This window comes from Colletotrichum chrysophilum (assembly GCF_026319265.1).
Source record: "Colletotrichum chrysophilum strain AFK26 chromosome Unknown scaffold_118, whole genome shotgun sequence".
NCBI lineage: Eukaryota > Fungi > Ascomycota > Sordariomycetes > Glomerellales > Glomerellaceae > Colletotrichum > Colletotrichum chrysophilum.
In genome coordinates, this window is record NW_026517405.1 from 62,787 (window position 1) to 75,242 (window position 12,456).

General features: G+C 50.9%; 2 protein-coding genes across 2 annotated transcripts; one reads left to right on the forward strand and one right to left on the reverse strand.

The window, feature by feature from the left end:
• Positions 1-138: 138 nt before the first annotated feature.
• Positions 139-2,101, reverse strand: COL26b_010689 (uncharacterized protein; the record flags this gene model as incomplete). Its single annotated transcript, XM_053183381.1, has 9 exons — positions 139-330; positions 389-474; positions 526-776; positions 836-1,235; positions 1,294-1,342; positions 1,401-1,584; positions 1,685-1,781; positions 1,834-1,861; positions 1,916-2,101. 9 exons carry the CDS (start codon positions 2,099-2,101, stop codon positions 139-141), a joined length of 1,473 nt encoding a protein of 490 aa, XP_053032670.1.
• A 2,266-nt stretch (positions 2,102-4,367) lies between these two features.
• Positions 4,368-5,624, forward strand: COL26b_010690 (uncharacterized protein; the record flags this gene model as incomplete). The annotated part of the gene is made up of 1 exon (XM_053183382.1): positions 4,368-5,624. One exon carries the CDS (start codon positions 4,368-4,370, stop codon positions 5,622-5,624), a length of 1,257 nt encoding a protein of 418 aa, XP_053032671.1.
• Positions 5,625-12,456: the final 6,832 nt, after the last annotated feature.

Genomic DNA, 12,456 nt, shown 5'->3' on the forward strand with positions numbered 1-12,456 from the left:
TCCTTGTATTGTCACTAATAGTGCATCCATTTGCACATTTATGGTATCAACGCTCAGCCTTGGCGTACTCAAAGCCTCACCATGTAGCAACATACCTGCAAGACCTCCAATATTACCCAAAGACGCCACAGTCGGACCCTAATACCCGTAGAGATTCACGTGTTCAGATGTAGACGCTCTGATTCTTCTGTTCTCTCTGACCAGTAGAACGCGAATCCACCAAGCGCAAACGATCGACAGCAAAGCGAAACCCGCCGAGGCACCGAACCCGATAGCATAACGAGGCTCGTCACTATTGGGCCAGAGGTATGCACCGTAGATGTAGCCGATCTGGAAAATTCAAGTCAATGATGAGTCAAGATAGGAGGTTACAAAAAGCTGGACATACCTGGCCGCCAACGTTAGTCATGGCGAGGACAACGGCCTTCTTCTCCTTAGTCTGCGAAAGCGTGGATGAAGCCCAACCAATGATGACTAGGAAAGGTCAGTAATCAAGACACCGGTACTGATGAGTGATTTGCTTACCTGAATTGACAGAGTACGCGCCCGCAGCCAAAATGAAAGATGCTGTGTAACGAGCTGCGGTATTCAAAGTGGAAGCAGCGACGACGAAGCCAACAATGGCGACCCCGAGGCCGACGGTAATATGCCATGTCCGCTCATGGAGGCGACCGGAGCTCCATCCGAAGAAAATTCCTGCAGCACCGGCAAAGATGAAAGGTGGGCAGGTCATGACTAGTGTGATCGTCGTGTTGAATCCAAGGGTCTTGATGACGCTGTTGAAGAATCGTTAGCTTGCGTGCGCCTCACGGCTGAGTATAAGCTGGATACTTACGTGGGGAAGAATGAATTGAAGGAGCAGGCCGAAAGGTGGAAGTTCTGCATGAGGCAGAAGAGCCAGGTGCGCTTATCACGGCAAGCTTGTTTGAGGCCTTCCATAGCAGAGGCCTTCTCATCCGAGGCATCAGAGATCTTATCCTTCTCCATGCGAGAGTGAGCCAGTTGCTTCTCGCGATCGTTGAGCCAGCGCGTTGTCAGAGGCGTGTTTGGTAGGAGCCAGAAGCCGACGAGGGCAACAAAGCCGGTGATGGCACCCTCAACGATGAAAAGCCATCGCCAACCTGCGATTCCATTAAGGCCATCCATGCCAGCGAAGATACCTGCAGCGATCAAACTTGATAGCCCGGTGGCCAAAATTTGAGCGCAATACAGTCCCGCAATGCGTGTGGCAACCTCTGCGATGTGTATTAGTTGAGCGGTCTCCGGAGAGCTTTGAAGTCTTGGTTTACGCACCTTTGCGAGTGTAGAAGATGGACAGCATGTAGGTGGCGCCGGGGTAGAACTGGAAAGAGTCTGTCAGCCTGCATGACACACTTTTCGTTTATTTAACGGCGACTTACCGGAGCCTCAGTAATACCCAGGAAGAATCTGCAAGCCACGAGGCCGCCATAGTTCTGAACGAGGGCTGTGCATCCCGACACCACAGCCCAGATCAACATCCACGCACTCATGTATATGCCGGGTTGAATTCGAGTGATCAACATGTTTGAGGGGATCTGCATCAAAACGTAACCAACGAAGAGACTGCACATCTGTCAGCTTTGCCGCTTTATAGTCACCCTCCAGAGCTGACTTCTGATTTCAAGCCTTCTGAGACGCTGTATTGGGGAGTGAAGTTTCTTACATCGAAACAGTTGTGTTGAACTGTGTACCTGTCATGTTCAGATCTTCCTCTAGGTTGTTGAGTCGTGCCTGGGCGATGGCGTTTCGATCGACGTAGTCTACGATGGTCAGTCGCGATGGAAATGCTATCGGGGTTCGTGGCGTGTTTACTCAGAAAGTACATGACGCAGAGGCATGGCTGTTGGAAACGTTGTCAGCAACTGTGTAGACGGCCAACTCCGAAGCAACTCACCATGATGCGATAATCAAGCTTGCGTACAAGCCTGATCTCTTCAGGATCCGTCTTCTTAGCGGTTCCAGTCCAGTCGCGCTCTTCATCTTGCTGGATGTGCTTCTCGTCGTCGACAACGCTGCTCACTTGATTGATGACATGCTCCTCGCGTTCAACCGACGGTGAACGCTTCTCGCTCGCCGCCATTTTGAGTTTGTGTGATCGCTAGCGCCTTGTTGATGATTGGTTGGAGGACGGGTGACGGGTGGCTCGAAATCGGAGAAATGGAGGAGGTCGGCCTAAAAAATAAGCATAAACGAGACAGAGCTACAGGGGCAAACTGTGGTTGACTGGATTTGGAGCTCGCCAACCAAAACAACACGGGCTCTGGGTATTTATGACATTTGAACTGTTCGTTTGCTACCCCACGAACAAGGTGCCAGTGTGCCCCCAAATCCGGGGTAGATAAATCAGCGGGGCCAACATCTAGCATCCGGAGGTTTGCGAAACCTGGGGAAAAGACCCTCGAGGCTTGAATGGCTCAAGCTGTCGCCTCAGTCTTGGCCAAGACGCGGGGTGCTCGGGGGCAGATTTGGGATCCGAAAGAAAGAGTGAGCGACGGTCAATGGAAAAGGATAAGGCCAAGGGCATGCTTACACAATAGGAACGCGGAAAGGACGTGAGGGAGACCGCTTGTCTTGGTATCCAGGCGCCATTGGGGAGGCTGGATTTGGTCAGCCACTGATGGGGAAATGGGGAAATGGAGCCCCGCGTGCCAAGACCCGAGGGAATGGATACTACTGGGGTTAGGTTGGGGTTAGCACCTAGGCGACTGGCACGTTGGGACCGGGGCAGAGGGATGTGTGTCAAAAGGCTTGCTTTGGTTCGTCGAGGAACGTGTCGAGTGGATGCATCTGGGGGAGGACTGGGCAGTCAGACCAGCCTGCGCGGAGGGTGGGAGGTGGAGATCTGCCAGGGTTGAGAGCGTTGATGCCATGGTGAGGGTGGATTGCAGGATCCTTCGGGCTTCGGGGGGGACTTATGATGGTGGAATGCGGGCATTATCACTGACGACATTGAGAACGATGGAGCTGTTGAGCCGGTATTCGACAGAGATTGGCCAGTCTCCTTGTCCACGGCAACACTGCGCAGCAAGCAGTGTCGGAATGTTAGATAACGTGGGCTCTTGACAGGCGGTTGATGCACAGCTTACCGCTAGTTGCTCATACCAGCCGCATGCATATGCGTGCTACCCTCCGTATCGTGATAGCAAAGTGGGTAAGCGGAGTTCATGAAAGGAAAGTCCGGCCGCAGCCAGAGTTTGGCCGGCTGCTCCCCAAAAGCAGGCCTCGTCTCTTCATTCGAGCACTCATCAGGCATTTTGCGGGACGTCTAGACAGACAAGCTGCTGTGAATATTGATTCGGTTTGAAACGAATTTGAACCGAGATGTTATGCTTTTCTATGTAGCTTATGACGGGCCTCATTTTCTGCATGCATTGAAGTATTTCCTGCAACATACTGCAGGAAAGATTTCCATCGTTCGTATCGAATTCTTTTTCGAATCCTCGGGTTTTAAAGACAAGTCATCTTCCCAGACTAGGAAGGTTGGTGGGAGATGGAGCAGGGGGTTCAACGACCTCAAGAGACAGACCAGTTGCACCTCGACTACATACTGGCTTAGCTTCAGTAAAGTCTCAATATAAGAGCAGTTTTTCTTCTTATAAGTAAACTGCAATATCTTTGGAACTTGAAGTATGAATATCAACATCGTCATCGCGATCTATGAATGCCACTCACTTAGATGGACGCTGAATGAATCATCCTGTACTACAATCCTCATTTCCATTACCAAAAAAAAAAAAAAAAAAAAAAAAAAGAAATACGGTTTGCGTTGTTGAGAAGCAGTCACACTCTGACAGATCCGATAGATGATACGTGTACTACGGGCATGTGTCAATAACGGTGAGAAACTGTGAATTTACTGTTCGGAAGTCTGACTTGAAAGAGGACCACAGAAAGACAGACATGAACCCACAGACTCAACTGGCTTCTTGGCAATTTGCCAGATTGGTCACCGACTACATTGGTGGCTACTCTCGCTAAGCCTTGGTGAGCCTCGGTATGGAAGCTCTGCTTTGGTGCCGGAAGAAGATTTAGCCCCGGGAATGCCGAGTTCCCTTTGCCGAACCCAATTGCCATGGGGTGCGGGTCCCCCACTTCGGTGTCGAGGATCAAGCTGGGGAAATGTAGGGGAAGAGCTATTCTCCCCCGCCCCGGTACTTCAGCCAAAGCTACCCCCGAAGAACCGACATCGCTCACGTTTATCCGACTTGTTTTCGTTAGTTTTCTTGTCTCTTTTCCTTTTTGTTACTCTCCATCTCTTGTACAATACCAATTCCTCCCGTAATTCACTGTATTCACTGTCAATTGGAAGCGCAGAAGCTCCGGGTGTCTCGTTTAACACAGCAACCATGTCGCTCCCCAAGGGAATCTCCTCTGTGCTCAAGAAGGCGCCTTCCGACGTCGTCATCCTGTCGTCGCTGCGAACCCCCGTCTGCCGCTCGTACAAGGGACAGCTGAAGGACGCATACCCCGAAGAGCTGCTTTCCACCGTCCTCAAGGCCACTCTCGAGGCCAACCCGAACCTCGACCCCGCCAAGATTGAAGATGTCGCCGTTGGCGTCGTGCTCTCGGAGCTCGGTGGCTCCAAGGCCGCCCGCATGGCCATGAACCACGTCGGTTACCCCAACACGACCTCCCTCTACACCGTCAACCGCGCCTGCTCCTCGTCATTGCAGTCAATCGCACTTGTCGCATCGCAGATCCGAACCGAGACGATATCCGTGGGAATTGGCGCTGGTATGGAGAGCATGACCCGCAACTACGGCAGCCGTGCGATTCCCGTCGACGTGTGGCCGGAACTGAAGGATTCTCCGGTCAAGGATGCTAGAGACTGCATCATGGCCATGGGCACTACTTCGGAGAACGTCGCTGAGCGTTATGGTGTTTCCCGCGCGGACCAAGATGAGTTCGCCCTTCGCAGCCACCAGAACGCGTCGCGCGCAGCAAGTGATGGTTCCTTCGCCAAGGAGATCGTCCCAGTGAAGACGAGGTTCCAAGAGAAGGATAAGCAGGGAAACAATGTCGGAGAGGAAAAGATTATTACCGCCACTCAGGACGATGGTATCCGCGCGAACATCAGCATCGAGGCTTTGGCCAAACTGAAGCCGGCTTTCAAGGCGGACGGTGCTAGCACGGCTGGCAACTCATCGCAAGTTTCCGACGGTGCCGCCGCGACTCTGTTGATGCGCCGAAGCACCGCAACTGAGTTGGGCCTTACTGATAGTATTATCGGCAAGTTCGTTTCGGCTACCACTGTCGGTTGCAAGCCCGACGAGATGGGCATTGGTCCAGCTATTGCTATCCCCAAGCTGTTGAACCAGCTCGGACTGGAGAACAAGGATGTCAGCCGCTGGGAGATCAACGAGGCTTTCGCCAGTCAGGCCATCTACTGCCTGAGAGCCTTGGGCTTGGAGCAGGCTTATGAGGACGGCAAGGTGAACCCCGACGGTGGAGCTATCGCTCTTGGTCACCCTCTGGGTGCCACGGGAGCCCGCATGACCAGCACCCTGTTGCACGGTCTGGGCCGATCTGGTGGCGAGGTCGGTGTTGTCAGCATGTGTGTCGGTACCGGCATGGGAATGGCTGGCTTGTTCGTGAGGGAGTAAGAAAAGAAAACAACGCGATACCAAAGAATGACTTCATGTAAAGTTATGACTATGAGAAACACATAAGGTTCAGATACCACAGCCAAGCTAGGGCTCGCAGTTACATGACATATGGTACAATGTCGCCGGTGACTTTTCTCAGGCGATTTGCGAGGCGTATTTATGCATGGCGTGGGCGCAGTCATGCATGTCTCTCCCAAGTGCCGCCATTGAGGGGTTTCCTAAGTAACAGCTTGTGTTACTATGAAAGCACCAGCCCGGTCATCATGGGGCAAGCTGTTAGGACATAAATGATAAAAGTCTCCCCTCTCTGACCACCACACGTCCGACCTCAGGCATCCGCGGCTATCTAGCATTCACAGGACCTTTTCACGAGCGAATCCGCAAGGATGGAAGTCATAGGCGTTGCGGCAAGCTTCATCGCCATTGGGCAGGCATTGATTGCTGGGCGTCATGTCGTGCATCTGTTACAGAAGATACCGAGGATAGGAAATGAATTGGCTTCTCTCAACAATGAGGTATGTTCGCGTCTAGAAAAGCATTAAGTGAATGTGATTAAATACTCCGTGTTTCTGAGTAAGCTGACTCACTGAATCATTCACACCTCAGATAGAGAGCCTTAGAGCTGCGGTCGAGGCCGCCGAGCTTCGAGGAGTGGCGTCTTTGAGAGGCACCCCTGAGACGCCTGATCTCAGGCTAGCGAGAACTCGGCTAGAAGAGACTGCGAAAGATCTTGAAAATATTCGCCAGCACTGTACGCGAACTATAGACGACGGAGGCAAGATCAAGGCGAAGAAAACCAGGTGGTTCCTGTTACAGAGTGATTTGAGAGAGTGTCGTGGCAAGATCCGCGATGCTCGAGGAAATCTTCAGCTCGCCCTGCTGACTCTGAACTTACGAGAGACTTCGTGCGTATACAGATTTTAACAGTTGGGTCTCGTGATGCTAATGATCACTGTCTAGGCAAATCGCACTCCGTGTTGAGAACTTTACTATTCACTCAGTCGGTCAGAAGCCACCCATACTTGAAGCAACTGAGAGCGCAGGAGAAAATCTTCCTCTTGGCCCGCCCGCACCGCCATCTCTCGCCCAGATACAGCCTGTCGGTATGCCAATTCAAAATATCACACAGCAATTGGGCCAACTCACCGTCTCAAAATTTTCAGATGGACCACATACGTCCCGACCATCTCTAGAGACGGAAATGATCGTTTTCAGGGGAAAGCTGTCCATAGCTTCTGGCTGCCCTTGCCTCTGTTGGTGCCGCTGCCATGTCACAAAATCAACGTTCTTTGAGCCGGCAGGCTGGGCTCGAAATCTTTTAGGGTCCTTTTCTATCACATACAATCAACGTGCAATTTTCGGCAGAGCTGTTGAATGCAGTCAGACTAACTGCAAAGGAAACCAGAAGACGTCAACTACATTTGATTTCAAGTTCCCAGCTTGGTTCTTCTCCCGGTATATATCCTTTCGGGCCTCTATGAATACTTCCACCGGATTGAGGATATCGCTGCGACCCGTCAGGGTTCTCTCCGACTCAGCACCAATATGGCACATTCTTCAAATGAGAACAAGAACAGAAGTACAGGAGTACATGCTACGTCATGGACCGTTATTTCCTGACGATTATCACCATAGTGGAGGTTACGGTCTTCTAGAGGTAATAAATGCTTCTCATTACCTTATCTCCGACGAAGGTCGCTCACTCTTGAAAACGTAACGTAGTGCGCTATATCTGCGGCAACACCTAATGTCTTGGAGTTTTTGGTGCAATTTTGGAACGAGGAGCTACGAAAGGAAACTTACAACCAGTGCGTACCCCTCAAAGGCATTTTTAGCTCTGGAAAGGTTTCTAACGTGGCTGCTACATAGTTGGAGCTTGACAGCTCAAGTGCGTAGAGAACTTGCCGACAGGCCGAAAGCCTCCTCTCAGAAGTCGGATTCATATCGACGAATCATCTTTTATGGCGAAGATATCTCCGGCGCAGCACAAACGCCCCTGCACCAAGCAGCTTGCAGTGACCCGGGCGACGCAGACGCCGGAGAAGCAATTCGAAAGGCCTTTGGTCAGTATCCATGGGCAATTGCCCAGTGGAATCATGAAGGAAGGACGCCATTAGAACTAGCCGCAATGTACGGCAACCTGAAAGCTCTACAAGAGCTTATCAACTTGGGATGTGACGTCAACCAGCCAACCTTCTCTGGTCGTACAGCACTCATGGGAGCAGCACAAATGGGCCATATTCACGTGGCTAAATGTTTGCTCAGTTCCGGTTGCTCCTCAAATGCAAGGTCTTTGAAGGGCGGCTCGGCGATGCACTTCGCCGTGTGTCCCATGAATGAGCCTGCGGATGACCCACCGGGTATGATTAGAGTACTACTTGCAGCGGGTGCCTTAGCGACGGCTGTGGATCTGGTCGGAAATACGGCACTGCATCTATTGGATGACTCGAGATTCGGCAGCGATGCAACGGGAACGAAAATTCGCTTGCTTGTGGAAGCCGGAGCTGACATCAACGCGCGGAATAATGATGGCGGATCGGCATTATTCCGTGCGATTCGCCGCAACCAACCACAGGTCGTAAGTTGCCTCCTCAACGCCGGCGCAGCGACAGAGAACTATCGACAGCTAGGCGGCAGCCTCCTTCATGATGCAGCACTATATGCTGGCTTGGAAGTCCTGAGATGTCTTGAGGGTATGAAAACGTCTCGAATGAAAGCAGATGTGTTAGACGCTGAAGGGGACAGCCCCTGGGATTGCTTCATTTACGTCCTGAATCTTCCAGAGTGGGAGCTAGGCTCGCTTCGAAAGCCTGGACAGGAAGAGAAGGAACATTTTGTCTCACTATACAGGACCATCCGAGATCGCGATTTACAGCTTGACATTGACAGGCTCGAATGGACACGCCGCTATCTCGTGGACAAGGACGCACGAGCAGCTAGCGCGCTGGAACAACTGGTTCAAGAAAACGAAACATTGGGACAATGGAGCTTGGTACGAACATTCAAAACAACTGCCTTGCAAGTAAGAGAAAAGATGTGGGACGCTGCGGTAGAAGCGGTGGAGGAGAATATAGATCTCCTACACGCGAGAATGAATCAATCGCCGTGGCTTCAAACATCGCGGTACGATTGCATGAACAAAGCGTAAGCACCACACAAGAGACAAAAGCAATACTGGGGTAGTAGAGCTGTTTTAAAATTGTAATACTGAAGACAATTGACAGGAGTGTTGATGCGGAGGGTCTTGAGAGAAGTGATTCCGATTGAGAATTCAATGCATACATGACTAGTCGGAAGAAATGTATGTGAAGTCAGGCTTCTTTGATTCCATGCCACAGGGAGCCTGACATTTAACGCTGACAAGTTTTCTCAGCATGCAATTAATATTCAAGTCTGAGCTGTGGTGCATATATGGTCCGTTCAGACCATAGAATAGCCAAGAATTGCCCGGTTGAGTGTTTCTTCATTGGGTACATATCATATCTAACTCATGAAGCCAATACTCAGTAGTCTCGATGTCGAATGGATTCTCCTCCTCACTGTCGGGTGGCTCGCACCACTGAACACCTACTTCTTCGGCAGCTCGTCTGTCTGCGTCAGACATCTCATATTCTTCAAGAGTCTGCAGCTCCTCTTCAATTCGATGAAGCCAAAATGAGTCCCAGAAGTTAGCGAATCGCGAAGTATCGCATGCTTCTTCAGTTATGTATATCCGGGCTTCTTGGGCGAACTCCTCCACCAATTGCTCATGCAGCTTCAGAAGTGAGCTGTGTTCTTCATTAATGTTCTCGATGTCCTCGATATCAGCTTGGTCTTTGCCCGAATACATCAAGGAGTAAGCGTTGCAGCATGTATGTCTGAGACCCAAACCGTCGAATGTGGCATACCTAATTGCAGCCATGTATGTCAGCCTTGTCAAATCGGGACCACATCTGCTATAGTAATGTGCCATGGATCTTGTGCACATGTGAGAGACTGGTTCCACCCAGCGATGTCTTTCTGCCATGATACACTTCATCATCCAAGTGAACGGACTGCATCCACCCGTAGAACAGTGACAATGGCAGCCGTCTGTGAGACCACGACGAATGACTGCAGCGCTCAATTTATCGAAAGCGGCTGGGATGCTAGGTCCCCCCGGATGCATCACATTCCAGGCCACAGAGTAAAAGGCGTAATGGGCGCCATATATGCCTGCCCCTGAAAGATCGCCTTCGGTCATGGTCGATGACGGTAGGAATAAGTCCGCCCCGTGTGCTTCCAACCAACACATATATTCCGGTGTGAGACCACGGTAGCCGGATATCTGATATGGTGTTGAGTTGATGAAGTATGACACTTTTGGTTTGATCCCGTAACGATAGAACAGATGTCCAATGCGAGGGTCCGTGACTTCGTAGTAAGCCCATTCGTAATCATGCTCCGAAGCATCTTGCGGTCCCTTCAGAAATCCGTACCCCCCACCTCGTCTGCTGGTGTCGCGAGCTCGTCTTCTATGCAGGTGCTGCAGAAGCTTCATTTGAAAGACGTAACGTCGTCGCGCCAGCTCAGATGCACGACCAAGAACGAAAAACAGGTCGCACGTGCCGTCAGCACTTTGCCGTTTATGCCAACGGCGGTTGCAACCTGCTCCGAGAAGAATTTCCACAGATTGAGTGCAGGCACAACGTCGACATCTTTGATAAGTAGAGCCATTCACACAAACAGAAGAGCTACGAATCATCGCTGTGTCGAGTGCTGTGGCACCGGTTATGTCGGTCTTCCCCAATAACTCATGGTCTGCGGCCTCAACCAAAACGGCAAGGATTCGGGGTCGGGTTGCAGCCAAGTGCAAAGGAGTTTGGCCGTAGATGTCGGCCCCGCTCATTGAACTAGGGAAGCTTTCCAAGATACGAACCGCCTCGGAAACATCATCACGAATCACTGCCATGCTGAGTGGCCCGCACTCGCAAGCTACGAAACCTTCAGTGAGCAAGGCACCAGCACGGGAAGATGCAGGATTGCCATACCTTCGGCATAACCGTGTGATGTCTCATAGAATGGCTTGCTATTGAGACAAATAGCGTTTTCTTGGCCTGCGCGTTGGAAGCCCGCCACGACGGCGGATTGCTCATCACTGTTTGCGCACAACAGAATGTTGACAACTTCGTGATCTTGCTGAAGCGAATTCAAGTGCAGACGTCTCAATGGAGATATTCCTACAATCAACTAAGCAACATGACGTAAGGCAGGACCAAAAACTGGTTTCGCGATGCTCTCACCTGAAATGTCGTATGAGAACGCTGGTACGCCGCAAAGCAAGAGCAATCGAACGAGCTCAACGAGCCACGTCGTACGGGACGGCTCAACGCCAGAAATGGACAGCCATTTACTCATCTAGAGAATAACGGTCAATCGTACTTCCACAGACGAGAAGGAAGGGAAAGATACCATCATAGCCGCATGGTGCATAAAGCTTCTATTTCTCCCATCAACAGCAGAGGGACACATTCTGTTATTCTCAATGAGCGTGATCAGCCTTTTCAAACAAGCTTTCATGAACAAATCGGCATCTTGGGCTTTGCAAAAGTAAGATGACTGTCCCATCAAGCTTATGACGAGAGCGCCCGGATCTGACTCGAAATCAACTGTCGGATAGCAAGCCAGGTTAGGTCCAATACTATATCCCCCAGTACCAAAGGTCGAAATCAACGAAAGGTCGATGACAGACTTCAAAATTCCAGTAAATCCAGTGAACCTCAATCCTATGGTAAATCGCCTCTTTTCAAGTGAGTTAGATAGGGGACAATTTGCCCAGTGGCCTTGCGTCTCCAACTCAGTGGCAAGTCTCACGTGCCCTAGATGAACCTCCTTTCTAGTAGTAGTTCGTCGGAGCCTATGACAAGAGCACAATCCACCAGTGAGAGGGTTGTAGCCTAGGGGCTCAGATGTTACTCTATGACCATTCCATGAACCGGAGCTGGCTTCTGCATGCGACACACGTTGTCGTTTCAATTGTATCGGCAGTTTAGCGTCGCGAAATGCCTGCAATGCGGCCTGCTTGCCAGCTATGCGATGATACAGAAAGGGCGTGGCTTTCATTTGTCCTCCATGAGATTGAAGTCCTTCCAGAAGCTTCTCGAGGGACCGGAGCTTTTCCTGCTGCTGGAACAGTTGAGATTGTACCACTTCTTTTGATCGTCGGATGTCTGTCTGGACGGCATGGCTCAACTCGTGAAACGACGACACCATAGATCCTGAGTGCGATGCAACTGAATCTACTGCGAGATTTACATGAGTTTGCAAAGCAGAAAGCTGGTTTTCCATTCTCAAGACTGGCTGTCGTGTTGCTGCCGCCTGTGACCTAAGTATTTGAATCTCTGCCGCTTGAAGTCGGGCAGATTGCTCAATTGCAGACAGCCTTTCTTTGTTACAATTTGATATCCCGCTACGTTTATAGGACATTATCACGGTGATGAGTTGTGACAAACACGGAGCCTGACTTACAGGTTGAATCCAGTCAGAGTCAGTTCCAGCAAATCGTTAGCCTGCTGCAAGCTCTGGGCAAGCTGTTGGAGTTTCGGACGACGGAATGGATACATTAACCTCTTCTTCCCGGTCTCCAGTCTAAGTTTTGACGTGCTGGTAGTGGAATCTATAAGCTCGAGGCGGAGACTCTCCACGAAACTTAGCTTCTCTTTGCAGGCTTCTATGTTCTGTATTGCTGCCTCGACGTACTCCTGATGTTGATTGCGAAGACTTGGTAATGATGCTTCTATGGCCCGCAAGGTGATTCTGAGAGAGTCGTTCCTGAGTTTTGCCCAGGCCAAGTCTTCCTGGCGGCAGTCAA